The 22,103-nt window shown below is 36.7% G+C and overlaps 1 protein-coding gene across 1 annotated transcript in view; it reads left to right on the forward strand.

Moving 5' to 3' along the window:
- LOC112605323 (sulfotransferase 1C3-like) overlaps positions 1 to 22,103 on the forward strand; it is a 39,216-nt gene that overhangs the window by 11,513 nt on the left and 5,600 nt on the right. Inside the window, exons 2-4 of the mRNA XM_025354988.1 lie at positions 10,596 to 10,774; positions 17,876 to 18,004; positions 20,269 to 20,366. Of these exons, the coding sequence (XP_025210773.1) occupies positions 10,603 to 10,774; positions 17,876 to 18,004; positions 20,269 to 20,366 (399 nt within the window). The 5' untranslated portion in view covers positions 10,596 to 10,602. The remainder of the gene's footprint in view (positions 1 to 10,595; positions 10,775 to 17,875; positions 18,005 to 20,268; positions 20,367 to 22,103) is intronic.

Raw genomic sequence — 22,103 nt, forward strand, 5'->3', positions numbered from 1 at the left:
AATTATTCCAACAGGAAATAGGCAATGTGAAATAAAGAAATGTTAGGGCCTCAAGTAAGTATGTCTTCACCACAAACACTATTAGCTCTTAAGCGGCTGCTGCATAGCTCAAAAAGGTAACCATCATTCACAGCAAACTATCGCAAGAACAGAAAACCAAACACCACATGTTCCCACTCATAGGTGGGAACTGAACAATGAGATCACTTGGACACAGGAAGGGGAACATCACACACCGGGGCCTATTTTGGGGTAGGGGGAGGGGGAGGGATAGCATCAGGAGATATACCTAATGTAAATGATGAGTTAATGGGTGCAGCACACCAACATGGCACATGTATACATATGTAACAAACCTGCATGTTGTGCACATGTACCCTAGAACTTAAAGTATTTAAAAAAAAAAAAAACTTATTTGACCAACTCTGTGTAACTGGGCTCTGTTCCATTTTCCATTTTAAAAATATAGTTTTGAGTACCAAAAGAGCTAATTTAAAGAATGTCCATATTCTCAAACTGCTTTCCTTGTCCTAAGAATGTGTTAAGCCAACATTGATTCAGTCTGTGCTCATGGAATCTCCAAGGGGGCAAAGATGAGCTATGGACATCCTGCTGGCCCAAACCCTACTAGTTTTTTTCAACAGCATAATAGTGCCCTCCACAGTGCTCTCACTGCTCTGGGAGGAGTCAGGGATACAGATGGCCATGGGGACCAGGCCCACCTGGAAAAAGCAGGAGCAAAAGTTCGTGCATGACTGCCTGTTGATCCTTTTATATAGGAAGATTATTAGTGTTTTTGTTTGTTTTTACAGTTATGTAACATATTTTTCAACTGGCAAACTGTTGTAACATACAAAACTGTAGTTAACAAATTTCACATTCACCCACAGTTCTGAGACCTATATATAAGTGTCATCAAGATTTGTTGAGCATCACTCCAGCTATGTCTCTAAGTGTATAACGAGAGTGAAGGAGAGCTATAAGTAGATACATTCCCTTACTCGACAAACCTTTAGTGAGCACCTGCAGGGAGCTAAGCACTGTGCTGGGCACAGGACAAAGGACAAGAAAGGACAAGGCAACAAAGACCCTGTCCTCATGCCCTTAACATGACAAAACCAGGTTAATGGATGAATATGATATTTAAATGGCATATTAAGGGGGTGCTGTGAGGACCTTGGCTTTTACTTAGAATGAGAACAGAAGTCACTGGAAGGTTACAGCAATGGAGAGATATAACATAACATATATTTTCATGATTATTCTGATTGTCCTATGAAGAGTAACTATAGGAAGGCTGAGCAGGTTGGGGCGGGAATTCTTGAGGCTATTTCAACAATACATGGAGAGATGACAATGATAGAGGCTTCACGGGAGGTAACAAGGTGATCATAAGGGAATTTTTTTTTTTTTTTTGAGACAAAAGTGTTACACGTGGAACTAATATCCCTTCAGCTTCAGAGACACCTAAGGATTTGACCACAGGTTGAACTCCTTGTAATACTAAGCTGAAGAAGATATATAGTCTACCAGGTCACAGACAGATGAGGGCTGTGCTGATGTCACTGTATGCCCAGTGTCACTATCATGCCACACTCTTCCTGGATTCAGGATAGTTTACTGTGTAACTGGTAATGCACGAGATGTAGCTACACTGAAGAATGGGGATAAATCACTAGCAAAGTGCTAAAAGTAATGGCTCACTACCTAGTGGCTTCCCTGAGCTAAAATGGTGGGCAATTCCTTACCTAATCTCACTTCTTGTGGCAGGCGTATACCCAGGCATAACAATTGGTAAGATTGGAAGTTCCCCTTGGATGTCACCAGACCTATGATGCTGTTGCTATACAAGCCCTGTTCTATGTCCTGTGTTATTTCTCAATGCTAAGAAAGACTGATGCTTGGAAAATCTATTGTGTCTTGTGAGTTTGACACAATCTAAACTTGAAACCCTCTTTGTTGTACAATTTTGTAGGTAGGTTTGGAAGACTTTGATGATGGATTGGATGTAAGGTGTGAGCAAAAGGGAGGGGCCAGGGATGATTCCAAGGTTTTTGGCCTGAGCAACTGAGAGTACAAAGTTAACATTGACTAAGATGGAAAATACACAAAAGGAATAGGGAAAGCAGGGCATGGAAATCAAGATTCCACGTCCATCTGTATTAAACTTGTCCATCTAAAGTAGTGAAAAGTGTCAGAATCGAGTTTAAAAAGAGTTTATTCAAGCGGAAAGTTTCAGAACAAGTGGCCCAGTAAGCACAGATTCCAAAGAATGGAAGTCAGTGTTGTGAAGCGTAGATGTTAAGGATCGTTTATATAGACAAAGTTTAGGGAAGTTTAACAGAATTCCCACCTCTTTGTATGTAAGGCTGAATGCGTAGTTACAATGATTTGATTAGTCAAAGTAGTCTATTTCTTCCGAGAAAGGTATATTGAATATTCTATAATAAAGATGCAGCAGTCATGGAGTCTTGGGCACCATCTGGTACAGGACAATGAAAAAGACAGTTATAACAAAGATTAGTAATTGGAAGTGTGGAGGTCTGGTCTCTACTTCTTCCTAGAAATACATAGAACAAGAATAACGAGGAAGATAACTAAACTATAAGTTGAGAAGCTGAATACCAAACATGCTATGTGACTCAACATCTAGAGATTAACTCACCTCTTGGCATAATAGAGTGTCCAGAAATTTTATTTTCTTTTACATTTCCCTCTTTCCTTTAAAATATTGTGGAGAAAGCATTGGAGAAGAATCATGCATATAGCCTGTATATTTAGGTAAAAATCCCACATCATGTGGGAGGCTCATTCCTAGGAATGTATGTCCCATACAGGGGGAAAAAAATGGAAAGTGCCCAGGCCAAATTTTAAAGCAAATAAGGGAGCAGTGATCGCCGAACCTGATTCAGGCTACATGACTACCTCCTCAATCAAAACAATTAGTTGAGCCACCATTATTCTAGCCTTTTCAGTTGTGCTTTGACTCAATTGCAAACAACTATCATAAAAACAGTGTTGACAGAAACAGGACAAAACACAGTGAATGACTGTGTACTTCTTAGAACAGTAATAGCTTTCGCTGCCAACTTTCTCAAGGCCCAAAACAACTACCCAACCAATTGTTTCGGGAAGGTGTTGGATCTGAATGTTTAGTTATTTGGGTTTTTGTATCAGTCCCTAATTTAGTGACGTTATCTCATTCATCTGAGATATAGACAGAAGCTTCAGTTTTTATGGTAGAGCAGGTTTACACTTGGGCTGCAGTGAGGATGTCTAAAGCAATATGGTTCCATTATACAGCCTGCCTTAAAAGAGCAACTTCATTATTTAATACTGAAATACCCATGTGGCTATCATTTTGGGCCTTTTGTGTATAATTGGTTAGAGTCTCTACATGTCAAGTGACAGCCTCAATACCTAGTTAAGGTACAAAGATGGAAGCTAAATGATCATATCAGAGAACACGGAATTAACCCAATGTGATTGTCAATCAGAAACAGTTGCAGGTTTTGATAGTATACAACCTAATCAAGTTTGTGCCCACATATAACCCAACCCAAGGAATACTGTCCTAACCATCATGAGGGTAAATATGGCCTTTAACTAGTGCCACATAGCCAAAGGTTTTCATCTGGAACAAACTAATAAATAACTCAGTTGTTACGGCATGCCAATCAGTATGTTGTAATATAATGGTGTGGTTATATCATTGTTTGAGTATCTGTCCCATATCTCTACTGCTACTGGTCCAAGTATCTTTGGTATGATTTCTCTATTCCTAATGTAAAGGAGCAAGCTGACTGAGCTGACCAAAGCAGTGGGTAAGCTAGATGAGACTACCCCCAATTTGTGTTAAACCATTCTGAAATTGAATTATCTTATCTTTCAATTCAGGCATTGTCATTCCATCTCTCAGTTGGGGCAGTGACTGTGTTAAAGCTAATGAACTAGTTTCTTTGACCAAGAAGCTCTTCCGATGCCCTTTATTCTATAAAGTGTTATTAATAAGCTGGTGATGTACATTATTCTTAGTCATACTAGTGTCAAGCACCAATGACTAGTTTAAAGAAATGGATTAATCAGGTACTACCTTTAAGAGCTTTTGTGAGTCTTCATTATTCAATAATTTGGTGTCTTCTATGGCAATAGGAGTTGCAATTTGTGAGTTTAAGAGGATCATATTCCAAAACATTCATTATATCTGGTAATTCAATTTTGTCTTCTAATTCTAATCACCTTTCCTATTTTTTGAAAAAAAAAAAAAAAAAAAAAAAGGATGGGCATTATGTAGCTGTAAGAAGTCTCTTTCTATCAAATGAATGGGGCTGAGGAAACTAATACAAAAACCTGAGTTCCTTGTAAAGGTTCTAACTGAAAAGCTACAGGGTAAGATGTATATGCCAGTATAATGGTATTAGTGACATCCACCATTTGAAGTGTCTGTTTGATCCAAGGAATGAGGCCTTGTAATAAGGTGGGATTTACTACAGCTAACATAGCTTCAAGATCAACAATAGCTTGTGATTGATCTCCATTTTGAACAATTTCTATTTCTCTCATAGTGCTAGTAAGGAGAAAAAGAAAATCTTTCAGTTGATTAGAGAAACCACATTGTATCTCCTCTTCCTTTGCCTGTCATTGTTCCTTCCACTATAGTTTCTGGCAATCTTTCTTAATCTGTCCAGGTTTTTTACAGTAATTATACAGCAGAATTTGAAGTCCACTCAGAGATTTATTGGAGTATTTTAAAGATTCAGACTGGGTGGATAGTTGTTTTAGTTGCAAGTTCATATTTGTTTGGTTGTTTACCTTTTCTAACTCACTCCTTTAGTTAAGGCATGAGATAATTTATCAATAAGAGTATCCAAATCATAATTTTGGGACGTAGCCCAATTACGTTGTTATCATTTTATGATTAATGCCAATTCTGTATATAACCTGTTTAAGAAATTGGAATGCAGGAGAGTATCATTTTGATGATGGGCATAGCTCTTTTCAGAGAATCTTCAATATTGTTAGAATATTTTTCAAATCTATCAAAGTATGGCATTACTGACTCACCTGGCTTTTGTTGACATTATTGTATTTTATCCCAGTCAACCACCCTTTGGAATACTAAAGGGATGGCTTGGAGCAAAGCCTTTACAAACTCACAGGTATGCCAATGATCTTCTGAAAATTTACAAATGTCCTTCAACAAACTTCTCCAACTTTCCTTTACTATCACTATCCGGACTCCTACCACACCCATCATTGCTTTGTTTCCTTGCTTCATGCTTTCCATGGTACTTCTATTTCCAGGGTATTTCTCTGTCTTTATGCAATTATTTATTCATTGTCTATCTTCACGACCAGACTATAGGTTTGGTGAAGGTGGGGGCCAGGTGCCTTTTGCTCACAGGTCATCCCCAAAGTCTTTCTTAGTTCTAACATACATCCGTGTTTGCACGGTGTAGCTGCTTAAAAATATCCGTTGAAAAGAAAAGTGAACTGGTATAACTATCAGGAACATCCTGAATCCCTAGTAATTACTAAGGCTGTTGATGATTTCTCTATCATGAAAAATGTCAGTTTAAATTACCAACATTCTTTATGCCATTGACTTTAAAATATTATAATTAATTAGCTGATATCAACAGGAAAAGTCAAAGTTACTTCAAAAGTAAACAGCACTGTTGGGTCTAATTGATTTTCATTTTATGAAATGAGGATAAATTAAAATATTTTACTAACGTATTGGATCTCTTTCTTAGAAAATAACCACATGGTTGTAAATAATAATATGTATATATGTGTGTGTGTGTGTGTGTGTGTGTGTGTGTATATATATATATTTTTTTTGGTGTCCTCAAAAGGGTTGATATATCCTAATGATATATAAAATTTACTCTTTCAGCAACTCTAATGCCCAATTTGTTTAGCTTTAATACTGCTGTTAACTAAATTCCAGACACTCATCTAATTATTCTCTTGTTTCTTTTACAATCACATTTTCAGTGACTAATATCTTCTATTAGACTCCTCAAAAGACTTTTCTCTTGACAAAAAGTAGTTACCAAATTTGAGCTGGCAATCTAAGCTCCTTTGATATATTATTTTACCCAAGGCCCAAAGTATTAATCTTATTGTTCATTTCAGTAACATTATAACCAAGCAAACTTTATTCTTTGCCTGAAGAGGAATCCAGTGGTTACTTAGTTTGCCTTGTGATATTTACTTTAAAAAAAGTCAACTCCCAAAATTTCCAAACTGGCTATGCTGTCACAAATTTCAATTAACCTTTGAAATTTAAACTTCTCACATACATTGAATTAGTTCAAATGTTTAAATTAATTGATGGAGCCCAAACCTGCTAACCAACAATAATCAAGGAATCACGATCTACGTTGATAGGAGAACTAGGATTTGGGAAAGTCCACATCTTCCAAAAACTTTTTGAACAAGGATTCCCTGGCTCTCAGGAAATCCTATAAAATAAATGTCCAAGTAGAAGACCTTCATATGTTTTACTATTATATTATCCTAAACGATAGCCATTATTCAAGCAACAAATTGCTTCACAAGATTGCCCGTGTGAGCAGGTACACATTGTCCGTGTTACTGAAGGAGCATTGATGGGTAATCTTAAGCATCTGGTCAAAGATGCTTCCACAGCATGTCCTGCCTGCGAATGAGACCACCTGGGCAGGACTGTAAACATGGGACACAGGCAGGAACCCAAACTTCCAGGACTCCGAGCACAAGTAGGCTGCATACATTCTCTTTATTCTGTTTAATGTATATTCCCTGGTGGATTGAGCCTTATGCTTGATGAAGGAGGGTTCCTAGTGTAATGGTGGAAGAACATTTTTTTTTTTTATTTTGCATCCCAACTTGGGAAATTAAGCAAAACGAACACTTGGTTCTGCTTCCAAAACTGATTAAGCATCGCAAACACCACATTCATGGAAAAAGACACTTTGCACCTTGAATTGAAACCTGTAACAGGTCATTCCACCTGGTTCTGGTGCACAAAATAAGTGAAATTATGCAAATTTCCTTGGATTGGATACAAGACGAAAGGTTGACTGAGTATGAGGCCAGGAGGCCACCTCAGGACGGCAGTCATCCATTGCTTTTACATATTCACATGGTCAGAATTACCCACAGTGTGTTTTCAATAATTCAAATACTATGAAAACTCTACTTTTAAAAAATAAAAGACTTACAGCACTTGAAAGTGGTACCAACTACATTCTTTTTCTAAGGATTCAAAATCACCACCAATCATCAAAATGATCCAAGACATTCTGCAGGAAGGAAGCCTGTTTCACTGTTTCTCAGAAAGCTCTCAAGTTCATGTCCCCATGGAATCTACTTCTTTCAGAACACTGATTAACAAACTATAGAAATACATTCCTCCGGATATTTTGACATATTTTTGTTATTTTCTCTCACAATCAAGAATGGGGGATTATCATTTGTTCAAAGTCAACTACATTACAGGTATAGTACAATGACAGTTTATGAATTTTTGCATTAATAAATGTCACTCTCACCCTAAATACTTCTTTAATCTCAATGCATAACTTCTTTTCTCCAAACTAATATACATCTGATCCTGAAAGGATTTCATTTCCTTCCAAATCGGACAAAGAACCTCAACATGTACAGCAAGATTAAATGTTCCACATATTTACTGTATTACTCCACTTTCATGCTTCTGATAAAGACATACCCGAGACTAAGCAAATTATAAGAGAAAGAGGTTTAACATCAACTTACAGTCCCAGGTGACTGGGGAAGCCTCACGATCATGGCAGAAGGCAAGAAGGAGCAAGCCTTGTCTTATATGGATGGCAGCAAGCAAAGAGAAAAAGAGGTTGTGTACGAGAACTCCCTCTTATAATCCATCAGATCTAGTTACACCCACCCACCACCACAAGAATTCCAAGCGAAAACCTGCCCACATGATGCAGTTACCTTACACCAGGTCTCTCCCACAGCACGTGGAAATTCAAAATGGGATTTGTGTAGGGACACAGCCAAACCATATCATTCCACCCAATCTCATGTCCTCACATTTCAAAACCAATCATGCCTTCCCAATAGTCCCCCAAAGTCTTAAGTCATTTCAGTATTAACTCAAAAGTCCACAAGCTAAATTGTCATCTGAAAGAAGGCAAGTCCCTTTCACCTATGATCCTGTAAAATGAAAAGCAGGTTAATTACTTCCTAGATACAATGTAGGTATAGGCATTGATTAAATACACCCATTCCAAATGGGAGAAATTGGCCAAAACAAAGGGGCTGCAGGCCCCATGCAAGCCCTAAATCCAGTGGGGCAGTCATATCTTAAAGCTCCAAAATGATCTCCTTTGACTCTATGTCTCACATCCAGGTCACACTGATGCAAGAGGTAGGTTCCCATTGTCTTGGGCAGCTCCAACCCTGTGACTCTACAGGGTACAGCCTCCCTCCTGACTGCTTTCATGGGCTGGCCTTGAGTGTCTACAGCTTTTCCAGGTGCACAGTGCAAGGTGTCAAAGGATCTACCATTCCTGGGTCTGGAGAATACTGGTGGCCCTCTTCTCACAGCTCCACTACGTAGTGCCCCAGTGGTCTGTGTGATGGCTCTGATCCCACATTTCCCTTCTCACTGCTCTAGCACTGGTTCTCCATGAGGGCCCCACACCTGCAGCAAATTTCTGCCTGGGTATCCAAGTGCTTCCATACGTCTTCAGAAATCCAGGCAGAGGTTCCCAAACCTCAGTTGTTGACTTCTGTGCGTCCAAAGGATCAACACTGTGTGGAAACTTCCAAAGCACCCGCTGAAGCCATGACCCAAGCTCTGTGTTGGATCTTTTCAGCCATGCCTGGACTGGCTGGGAAGCAGGGCACCAAGACCCTAGGTTGCAAACAACATGTGGACCCTGGGACCAGTCCACAAAACCATTTTTTCCTCCCAGGCCTCCAGGCTTGTGATGACAGGTGCTGCCATGAAGACTTCTGATGTGCCCTGGAGACATTTTTCTCATTGTCTTGGTGATTAATTCAGCTCCTCATTACTTATGCAAATATCTGCAGCTGGCTTGAATTTCTCCCCACAAAATAAGATTTTATTTTCTATTGCATTGTCAGGCTGCAAATTTTCCAAACTTTTATGATCTGCTCTCCTTATAAAACTGAATGCCTTTTACAGCACCTGAGTCACCTCTGGAATTCTTTGATGCTTAGAAATTTATCCCACCACATACCCTAAATCATCTCTCTATGTTCAAAGTTCCACAGATTTTTAGGGCAAGGGTAAAATGTCACCATTCTCTTTGCTAAAACATAGCAAGAGTGACTTTTACTTCAGTTCCCAAGAAGATTCTCATCTCCATCTGAGACCACATCAACCTGAATTTCATTGTCCATATCATTATTGGCATTTTTGTAAGGGTCATTCAACAACTCTTTATGGAGTTCCAAGCTTTCCCACATTTTCCCATCTTCTTCTGACCCTCCAAAGTATTCCAACCTTTGCCTGTTACTCAGTTTCAAAATCAATTTTACATTTTCAGGTATCTACAGTAACATCCCACTCTACTACTACAAATTTATTGTATTAGTCCCTTTTCATGTGACTGATAAAGACATACCCGAGACTGGGCAATTTAAAAATAAAGAGGTTTAACAGACTTAAAGTTCCATGTGGCTGGGGAAGCCTCACATTCATGGCGGAAGGCAAGGAGGAGAAAGTCTCATCTTATATGAATGGCAGCAGGCAAAGAAAAAAAGAGGTTGTGCAGGGAAACTCCCCCTTATAGAGCCATCAGATCTCATAAGACCTGTCCACCAGCGTGAGAACTCCATGGGAAAGACCAGACACCACAATCCAGTTATCTCCCACTGGGTCCCTCCCACAACACATGGGAATTCAAGATGAGATTTGTTTGGGGACACAGACAAACCATATCATAACTGAACGTAATTCCAAGTTTCCAGAGTTAATAGACATGAGAGTTTTTGGGCATGAGAGTTTTTTATGCTGTAACAGAAGCCTAAAATTTCAAAAATGATTCAGTGATTGAAAAAAATCTTTATATAAAACTGTTTTATGAAGATTTTCCCTGTGAAAACTATTCAAGCAAATTGAGTATAGAATGCACCTTAAAAGCATTGTTTTGAATTTTCTTCAATGTAATGGTCTCACTTCTAACTGTACAAAATAATATCTTGAAGATGATGAAGCAATATGTGACACATAAGCCATTATATTCCCTATTAACAGGTAATGTGGTTGTTAGGTCATGCAGTAGAAAGAAGACTATACGGGTATAAATCTCAGCCCCAAGAGGTATTGATTATTTTACTTCTGTCAAATTAATTAAACTTATAATTACTCAAGTTTCCACATCAAGAAAATGGAGGAAATATTACCTATTTTATGTGGTTGCTATGAAGATTAAATAATTAAGGTACATACAGTCACTTGTTAGCATGTTATATGTTAGCTTTCATTTATTTTATATTATTCTAATAAACGGCAGTAAGACAATAACCCATACGATAAGCCATAAAACAAAATTTTTAAAAATTTTAATTAGTATTGATCATACCCTTCACAGATTCCCAATGGCCATGATTAAGGAAAACGCTCCCACGATGGAAAAAGAGCTAGAACTATTTAGCATCTCGGAAGTAGGTGGAGTCCCTTTGCCGGAATTAACCAAAGAATTGTGGGATCAAATCTATAATTTCCAAGCCAAGCCTGATGATCTTATTCTGGCAACTTACCCAAAGTCAGGTAAGGGTATCAAAACATACAAATATTCAATATTTTCACAAAAATTGTTTGCATAATCTCATTGACTAATGAAGCATGATTGGGATTTGGAGAGAAAAGATTCCTCATTATGGATATCTGTTCTTTAGTGTTGCAGGACATTTAGTATTCCTGATCCCTAGGGCAACAATTTCCAATAGCACTCTCTGAAGAGAACAGGAAAGATTTCTAAATGCCTTGGGAGTAGGTCAGATAATGCTCCCGTTCCAGAACCCATAACATACATCAAATATAAGGTCAATAAATAGAAAGACATATGACTTTTCTAATCCTAAAGGCTGCCTTCTAAAAACATGTCATACTCTTAAGTATTAATCTATTATCCCAGATATTAAACACAAATTGATTTTCTAATCCTCTAAAGTTCTTGGAGGATGTCAGTCATGAATTTTCTGCTCTGTACCAAATAAGTGGCATTCAGAAAACCTCAATGATTGACTTTGATTTAAAATGCCTTAGAATTTCTAATTCTTCTCTAAAAATTCCTAGACTGGAATACATCCTAGGAACAATAGGCACACCTAATGCCCAGAACTCACTTCTGATAGGCCGTTCTCCATTAAAAGGAATCGCAGATATTAGAAGAACTGATGATCCCACTCTTGGGAACAGAATATGAAAGGTGAATGTTCTCCCTCTTCTTTTCGAAGGAGTAAGTGAACAGTATACATTCCCAGAACTGTTTGTTTTTATTAAGTATCTGTGAAAATAAAGCACATATAATAACCAGAAAAAAAATTAATGGGGACATGTAGAAGCATAAAAGAACCAATGTGAAAGGGCTCACAATGACAACATGTGGGACAGTTTGAGCATCAAAAAGAATAATCTCTAACTGACTGGGAAAACATTAAATAAAATCCTCCTGGTCAGCCATGCTGAAGGGACAAGATTGGATGTGTCCTCTAACCATAATAAAAAACAATCCTGGATAAAATATATGAAACCACTGGTTTCTCTCATTGGATTTCAGTTGTCTCCATCTTCAGACTGCAGATGCTTTCTGAATAGGGTTTAGTTTTAGGGAGCAAAAGAAAAAGTCATAACAAACTCATTGAGTTCAAGAGCCAGATATAGGAGTTCTGAGAGATTGAAGTGGCTGCTCTTGGCAGGTATGAGTACCAGAGAGAATGAACTACACAAATAAACACCTTTAGATATCTTTAGAGAGGACCCTTTGAGTCTATTGTTGAATGGTAGATGGCACTTGCATAGATCCCAGCTCCATGAGATCAGTCAAGGAGCTACCAGAAATCTATTAGTCATATAATCCCTAGAGATTATACAAGGGTGAGAGACATTTGTGCTCCAATCAGGACACGATGGGCAGAATTTTGATCCCCATGACATTAGCCCTCTGTTATTACTTCTGCAGTTATTCATATTACATTCCCAAAGGGATTTTGCAGCTGCTATTAAAGTAACTAATCAGCTGATATTTAAATAGGGAGATTATCTTGGACTATCTGGATGGACCCAGTGGAATCACGTGAGCTCTTCAAAGAAAAAGAGGAAGTCAGAGTGATGTGTTAGAGGGGAAAGTCTGAGAAAATTAAAGTATAATAAAAGTTCACTGCATGATTAGAGACTTAAAGATGAAAAGACACAGTACCGATGAAACAGTTATCTCAATACTACAGCCACAAGCAACTGAAATCTCTTGGCATCTAGGAGCTTGGCAAAATACTCTGAAGTCCCAGATGAGAATGACAGCCCTGGCTGATACCTGGATTTTAGCCTAGTGAGACCCTAAACAGAGGACCAGCCATGTTAAACCCAACTTCTAACCCATCTTGTAGTAATTTGTTACCACAAATTTTTCAACCTGAAACTCCAATGACACAGTAAAAGTAACATTTTAAAATATTTCTGAAAAATAAAAGTGAAATAAAGACTTTTTCTGAGAAAGACAAAAGCTGAGAGAATGTGTTGCCAGCACAGCTGCACTAAAAATAAATAAATAAAAAGTTATATTGAAATTTCTTCAGTGTAACAGAAAATGATAGTACTGAAAACATAGATCTGTTACACAAAGTAATAAGGAACGTCAGAAATAATAACAACATGAGAGGATATAACAGACAATTTTTCTCATTCTTAAATTTCTTAAAAGATAACATATTACAGAGTTTATAACATAAGTCCAAGTCAAATGTATGACCGAAATAAGGCTTGGAACAGAAGAAAGAATAAAAAATACTGTTGTAAAGTTTTCACATAACACATGAAATAATATAATGTTAGTTAAACATAGACTAGGATAAGATAGAGATGCATACTGTACACCCTAGAGTACCTGTTAGAAAAACAAAACCAAGTGGTATTACCAGATATGGCAAATGGAATTCTAAAATGCAGTCAATCCAAAAGAGGCAGGAGAAGAATAGCAAAGGAATAAAGGTGGAAATATAGAAAATAAATAGTAAAGTGGAAGATTTACAGCCAATTATACAGACAATTGTAGCATAGTTCCCAATTATTTGTAAAAGGCAAATTTCAACATCCACATTGATATCTGAAATTACATTGTACCATTTTATACACTATGTGTTATACATATCTATGATGAAATTTAATTATAAATTAGAAATGTTAAGAGATTACCAACAAATAACAATAAAATATAATCTTTGTAAAAAAAAAATGCAGCATCGCTACTCTTGTACTTTAGGGGCATTATTATCTAAAATAAGGGTTGCTCAAGAGCACAAGCCCTACAATACCACAAGAGTCAATCTAATATACTAGATAGCTACTAAGCGACTAATGAACAGGTGACATAGAAGCCAGGAAAAGGAATGAGTCACATTCCAGGAGGGATGGAGATGGTGGCCTAAAATTTCATTATGCTACTCAGATCAACATGAAACTTAAAACGTATGAATGGTTAATTTCTGAAATTTTTCATTTTATGTTTTCAGACCACAATTAGCCTCAGATAACTGAAACCACGGAATGCAAAACGGTGAATAAAAGATTACTATTTTATTAAATAAAACGTTTTAAATGACCCCAATTAGAGTGTACTTTACACATAAACCATGATAGGTTGAAAGGAAAAGAATAGGAAAATATATATCCTACAAATAATACATATACTATAGCTAGAATAACTATATCATAAGGGAACAAGTATTTTAGTAAGGATAAAGAGAAACATTTCATAATGATAAAAAGGGTAATTCATCAAGGCAAAATATTCCTGCATGTGTGTATACTTAAATAACAGGACTTCCAAATACATAAAGCAAATACGTGAAAATTAAAAGGTGAAATAGATAAATTCATAATTATAAATAAAAGTTTCAATACTTCTCATTCAGTAATTTCTAGAATAAGTAGAAAAGATACACAGAAATTTTGAAGACCTTAACCATATTATCAGCAAGCTTGATCTAAAGATATTTTTGGAACCCTAAAAAATACTACTCTACTCAACAGTACCAGAACCCACATTCTTTCCAAGTGCACATGAAACATTTACAACTGTAAACCATCGGATGGGATTTAAACAAAAATTCTCAAATAAACCTAAAATAGTTGGAATTATACAGAACATGTTATTTGAATACAATTAGAATTAAATTAGAAATCAACAACAGAAATATATGCACAAATATTTAGAAATAAAGCAATATAATTCTAAATAATATATCACTATAAAGGACAGTAGAAAATACTATAAATGGAATGATGATAAAAAAAAAAGCCTATTACAATTTGTGAGAAGCAGTTAAAGTAGCACTTGATGAAAGATTTTTTAAATGAATTTTATACATGTTATATACGTAGGTAAGTATAACTTACACTTATAGTGGAAGTGTATGTAGGTATATGAAAGATCTACAATAAGTAATTTAAAGTTCCAACATAACAAGATTAAAAAGTAGAGGAAATTAAGCTCAAATTGGGAACTTTCTCTACCTGATAAGGGACATCTATTTAAAAATCCACATTATTTAGTAGTGTAATGGAAACATCATAGATTTCTTAAATACTAAGGAGCTTAATGAAAAAATCACTTAACCTACTAAGCAAATTTAGTGAGGTCACAATAAGATATAGTCAATATACAAAACTCTATTATCTTTCCACATTCCAGCAACACACAATTGAACATGACATTTTAAAACTACCATTGATAAAATAAATCGCACCTGAAAACATGAAATATTCAGAAGTAAATTTAACAAAGCTGTGCATGATTTCAAAGTGAAAACACTTACAGGGAGAAGGTGTATAAGTCTTAAATAAATAAGGAAGCATACCATATCTATGGATCAAAAGAATTAATATTTTTAAGATATCAACTGTTTCTAAATTAATCTATAAATTCAATCTCAATCAGAAACTGACAAATTGATTCCAAGATTTTATATATATATGAAAATGTAATTGTCATTAAAAGCCAATTTTTTGATACGAAGAACACAGTGGTAGGGTTTATATGAGCTGATTTCCTGACATTTAACTCAGCTTCAGCATTCAAAAGACTGTGATATTTTTGTAAGGATAGACATAAAGAATTGACCCTTACTTGGTGGGGCATGCAAAAAACTCAAAGTGCAATGCATCAGACCTCAAAATACTAAAATTAAATCTATAAAACCATGGAAGTACAGATAGGAAAATAGCTTCAAACTTTAGGTTAGGCATCAATAATTTGGGGAAAAAATGGAAAGCACTAACCGTTATGGTTTGCATTTAATGTAAGTTCAATATAAATTAGACTTCTTCAAAATGAAAACTTCTGTTCTTCTAAAGACCCAGTTATACCACCTCATACCAGTTAGAATGGCAATCATTAAAAAGTCAGGAAACAGCAGGTGCTGGAGAGGATGTGGAGAAATAGGAACACTTTTACACTGTTGGTAGGACTGTAAACTAGTTCAACCATTGTGGAAAATGGTGTTTTCCAACCTTGTTGGAACTAACTAGAAATACCATTTGACCCCGCCAACCCATTACTGGGTATATACCCAAAGGATTAAAATCATGCTGCTATAAAGACGTAAGCACAAGTATGTTTATTGCACCACTATTCACAAGAGCAAAGACTTGGAATCAACCCAAATGTCCATCAGTGACAGAAGGGATTAAGAAAATGTGACACATATACACCATGGAATACTATGCAGGCAAGAAAAACGATGAGTATGTGTCCTTTGTAGGGACATGGATGAAGCTGGAAACCATCATTCTCAGCAAACTATCACCAGAACAGAAAACCAAACACCGCATGTTCTCACTCATATGTGGGAAGTGAACAATCAGATCACTTGGACACAGGAAGGGGAACATCACATACCGGGGCCTATTGTGGGGAGTGGGGAGCGGGGAGGGATAGCACTAGGAGATATACCTAATGTAAATGACGAGTTAATGGGTGCAGCACACCAACATGGCACATGTATACATATGTAACAAACCTGCACATTGTGCACATGTACCCTAGAACTTAAAGTATAATATAAAAATAAATAAATATATAAATATGTGACACACATGGAGAGAAGATATTTACAATACATATATCTAGCCAGATGGTATAAAGAACTGTTAGAACAGAAAACAAAAAACTAAATTTATTAAAGTGGGCAAAGATGTAAAAATGTATCACCAAAAAGGTTCACTATTAACCAATAAACACAAAACAAGATACTTAGCATCACTTATGATGAAAAAATGTGAATTATATATAATGAAATACCACTACACACCACTTCAAACGGCTAAAAACCTGAAAATAACAAGTGTCGATAAGGACACGGAGCAACTGAAATTCCCATGCACTGTTGGGGAGGATGTAACATGGTATTAATGTTGAACAGTTTCTTATAAAATTAAACATGCACCTAACAAACAACCCAGCAATTTCAGTCCTAGAGATTCACCCCCACCCCCAAAATAAAAATCTATGTTCACCCAAAAACCTGTACACAAATATTATAGCAGACTTACTCAAAACTAGCCCAGCACTGAAGAAAACCTAAATTTTTATTATCATACAAATGAATAAACAAATCATTGCTTATCCATAAAGTTGAACTGTTCTCAGTAATAAAAAGAAATGAAAAACAGATATATACAAGAACATAAAGGAATCCCAAAATAATGAGGGTGTGTGAAAAAATTCAGACATATGAGGACATGCTGTATGGTTTCATTTATATGATATTCAACAATTTACAAAACTAATTTATATTGGCAAAAAATAAATCAGCAGTTTTGTGGAGTCAAAAGTGAGGAAAGGAATAACTGAAATAGAAGGTTCTACTCTCGACTTTTGTAATGGCTACATACAGTTGAAAAATTTCATACATTTCTAATAGGTTCATTCTATTCTATGTAATTTTTACCACACTGACGTTTATTTTAAAAAACATGATGCCATAATGATGAAAAAAAACAAAAAGAAAGAAAAACTTCTGTATTATGATTGAAGATAACTATTATTCTTCTCTTAGGCTAAAAAGAAGTAATTAAGCAAAAGAATTTAGAGAAATTGTAGTTCTTCCCTAATTTATGAGGGAAAGTTCCTTATATGAAGACCTACCTCGTAAATAGAGGAAAAAATTTTAACATAGGTTGAGTACCTCATGTTATTAAGGATTTATAATACACTAGATGTGATGAGAAACACTTAGCAACCATGATAACAGAATGTCATATTGGGAGATACAGCATTTTTAGGCATGAAGTGTTATAATATAGGAAATGCAGAAATGGTTCACTCAAACATGATAGTTGAGAGACTATAGAGTAAAAAGGAGATAGACAGACAGATATATACATATATACATACATACATAGATGCATAGATAGATACTTAGATACACAGAGAGATAGATGATAGATAGATAGATAGATAGATAGATAGATAGATAGATAGATAGATAGATACATAGATAAAAGTGCAATACAACAGCTTCATTTTTTGCCTTGGCGACATTGATCTAATTTCCAAGTGCTCTCATGTTGCTCCCTTTCTTCAAAATATTCAATAACTTAGAATGAAAGGTCAGTTGACTAAAATTAAAGAACTATTTCAAATATTTTCAGGGACACATTGGATGCAAGAAATTTTAGACATGATTCAAAATGATGGTGATGTGGAGAAATGCAAAAGAGACCATTCTCTACACAAACATCCTTTCCTTGAACTGAAATTTCCCCATAAAGAAAAACCAGGTGAGTAATAAGCACCAAGACAGAACGGACTTTCACTTCAAGATTCCAGAGCAATGTGTACTGTCTTTGACAGAGCTTCCGCGGTAGCCAGAAGTAGCCTGTATCATTCACAAGGTGAAATTGTTCACAGGCCAACGAGTCAAATCCTAGATTGGGTCTTCAGGGCTCCCACCTGTTCTAAGCTGGTGGCCTTCGGCTTCCCAATAAGATTTTCATTATATTTCTCATACTTCTCCTTCCCAATTTTACGATAAAGGACACGCCCTCTCCTTTGTATTCACCTTCATATGTTTGAATCAGTGGAAAGGCCAGAAATCAGCAATCTGCTATTGTAAAAGGACAGGTGTGATTTCTGAAGAAAAAGGAGGAGAAGTAGGGGGGATATACCATAGACATTCCCAGAATTCATTGTGGGAGCTGAAAAGGTTTCCTCAGAGTGTAAAACCTGGTGAGTAACATGAAATAACGAAAGATCTCCTAGAAGGCTTTCAGAAAGAAAAATGCTTTACATGTGTTTGTGGATAGACAGCTAATATTTCCCATGGAAAAAAAAGTGAAAAGAAACTAAACCAATTTTAGTTTAAGAAATAAATTTAATTTCTTTTGAGAAGTGTCTGTTCATATCTTTTGCCCACTTTTTGGTGGTTTTTTTTTTTTTTTTCTTGTAAATTTGATTGAGTTCTTTATAGGTTCTGGATATTAGCCCTTTGTCAGATGAGTAGATTGCAAAACTTTTCTCCCATTCTATAGGTTGCCTGTTCACTCTGACGGTAATACCATTCAGGACATAGGCATGGGCAACGACTTCATGTCTAAAACACCAAAAGCAACAGCAACAAAAGCCAAAACTGACATATGGGATCTAATTAAACTAAAGAGCTTCTGCACAGCTAAAGAAACTACCATCAGAGTGAACAGACAATCTACAGAATGGGAGAAAGTTTTGCAATCTACTCATCTGACAAAGGGCTAATATCCAGAACCTACAAAGAACTCAAACAAATTTACAAGAAAAAAACAACCCCATCAAAAAGAGGGCAAAGAATATGAACAGACACTTCTCAAAAGAAGACATTCATACAGTCAACAGACACATAAAAAAAAGCTCATCATCACTCGCCATCAGAGAAATGCAAATCAAAACCATAATGAGATACCATCCCACACCAGTTAGAATGGCAATCATTAAAAAATCAGGAAACAGCAGGTGCTGGAGAGGATGTGGAGAAATAGGAACACTTTTACACTGTTGGTGGGACTATAAACTAGTTCAACCATTGTGGAAAACAGTATGGCGATTCCTCAAGGATCTAGAACTAGAAATACCATTTGACCCTGCCATCCCATTACTGGGGATACACCCAAAGGATTATAAATCATGCTGCTATAAAGACACATGCACACATATGTTTATTGCGGCACTATTCACTACAGCAAAGACTTGGAATCAACCCAAATGTCCATCAGTGACAGACTGGATTAAGAAAATGTGACACATATACACCATGGAATACTATGCAGGCATAAAAAAGGATGAGTTCATGTCCTTTGTAGGGACATGGATGCAGCTGGAAACCATCATTCTCAGCAAACTATCGCAAGAACAGAAAACCAAATACCGCATGTTCTCACTCATAGGTGGGAACTGAACAATGAGATCACTTAGACACAGGAAGGGGAACATCACACACCAGGTTCTGTTGTGGGAAAGGGGGAGGGGGGAGGGATAGCATTAGGAGATATACCTAATGTAAATGATGAGTTAATGGGTGCAGCACACCAACATGGCACATGTATACATATGTAACAAACCTGCACGTTGTGACCATGTACCCTAGAACTTAAAGTATAATAAAAAAAATAGATAAAGGAAAGAAAAAAAGAAATAAATTTAATTTCAAAGATCTTCCAAGAATGGCAGCCTATTGTAAAAGGATGGGTGTGATTTTTAAGAAACAAAAGAGAGAGAAAAGAAAAGAAAGGAAAAGAACAACCAGATATACAATGAACACTCCCAGAATAATTTGAGGGCAAGAAAGAGCTTTCCTGAAAGTCTAAAAGCTGAAAGAATAAGGAAATAAGAAAAAGTCTCCTAGAAGGTTAGACAGGACTGAATGCTTTGCATGTCCTTGTGGAAAACAATTACTCTTTCCAATAAATAGAAAACAAAATGTAATCACTCTTTAGACTAAGATACAAATGGAAGTCAAGTATTTTGGGAGATTGGCAAGAATAAATAAAGAATGTAAACTGTTTCTTGCTAGATTGGGTGATTGCTCTTGAAATGTCCTCACCACGACTGATAAAAACACATCTCCCTTCACATCTGATTCCACCATCTATCTGGAAAGAAAACTGCAAGGTAAAAAGAGTGAGTTTTTCAAACCTCCCCTAACTTGGGGATATAAACTATAAAACTGAAGGTATCTTTCAAAATAATATGCTTCCAAATACATTTTCCAAAATATAATTTGCTATTTTTCTTAGGCAAAGTGCTTGATATCAAGGATTACATAAATTTGAAATCTGCAAATGTCCATGTTTTCTAAAATTCTTTTCCCTCTAAATCTATTTCATGAAAAATTCTTGGTCAAATTTTCCAAAATTGAGTCTCTGTTGCTACAAATCAGAGAGTGGATCGGGAGCTAGAATGGAGGGAAACACATTTAAAAATAAAACCCTGTTGCTTTGCTCTGCCAAAGTACTAGAAGATACTCTCCTGGCCTCAGAAGCAGAAGTATAGAATCTGCTCCTTGTCAAGGCTTCCACGCCTCCATAATCTACTCAGTGGACTAAGCTCAAACCTATCTTCATTTTTATCCCCCTCAGCTCTATATCTGATCTGTCACAAAGTCCAGTTCTTTCTTCCCATCCTGTAATCTGTACACTATACGGCATCACTACCACCTGTACCCAGGTCAGCTCACTGCTCTCTTCTCCTCCCACTTTGTCAGCCTGCCTCTAGACCTGCCCCCTCCAACCCCTCCTCCCTATAACCGCTATTCTTCTGAAAACACAAATGTGACTAAGGCATTTCCCTACTATAAACACTTCCACAGGTGGATGAAGATGCCTCCATATCCCCTATATGACTTCAATGCCCGTGACAGTCTGCACCTTCCTTCATCTCCTCCCCAGTGTCTTCCCATTCCCTGATCGTCACTACAGTCCTCCTGAAATCCTACATGTCCTTTCACGCACGGATCATCCCCACACCTTCCACATGCTCCCATTAGACTCAAGCATCTCCTCATCTTTACTTGAATAATTCCTTCTTGCTCTCCTGGTCTTTTCATAGAGACCTCCTATAGGATGCTTCTCTGTCTCCATGGCTGGGTGAGTTCCATGTATCTATATTTTTGTATCTGTGCAAGGGTTTACCTCATCATTTGGTTCAACACATTACATTATAATTTTCTCTCTTCTTACATCAATGATCAGACTGTGAGTTCCTGACAGGTGGGGACTTGATTGTACCCAATAACTGTCAGGTTAAACATTGTCTGGCACATAGGAAGGGTTAACGTCTCTGTTCTGCATTTGTTGACTGAACAATACTGAATTTCCAGTCATCACATTACTATGCCCCTCTGTCCTAACAATGTTATATATGATTGTGTCTGTGTGTACACACATATATAGTTATATGTATAACCTATGTAACATATAATATATCATATACACACACACACACACACACACACACACATATATCAGCAAAGACACTCTAATCTTTGAGAACCACTGTCTGCAACATTCCTCCCTGTGAGTCTCATACAAATATCAAGGAACTAGCTCTGGACTCAGTGTCCCAATTATTGTGACCAGGCCTGACCCACTCATGTACTAAGCAGGAATCAGTGGGAGTCCCTCCAGTTCTCTGAAGGTCATTTACTTCTTCTATTTAAAGATAACACCTGTTCTCTCTTTACCTAACACTAACCCTAATAGGAGCCAAATGAGATGGTATGCACAAAAATGTTTTCTTGCTCTCTAGTCTTTCCCCTGTTGTAGGAGTCTGGAAAATTTCTTTCAATTAATTGAGACACAGTTGAAACTCACCATTTCATGGCCTGTTCCCTGAATGCCCGAGAACGCT

The sequence above is a fragment of the Theropithecus gelada genome, chromosome 13 (genome assembly GCF_003255815.1).
Source record: "Theropithecus gelada isolate Dixy chromosome 13, Tgel_1.0, whole genome shotgun sequence".
In the NCBI taxonomy this organism is placed as follows: Eukaryota; Metazoa; Chordata; class Mammalia; order Primates; family Cercopithecidae; genus Theropithecus; species Theropithecus gelada.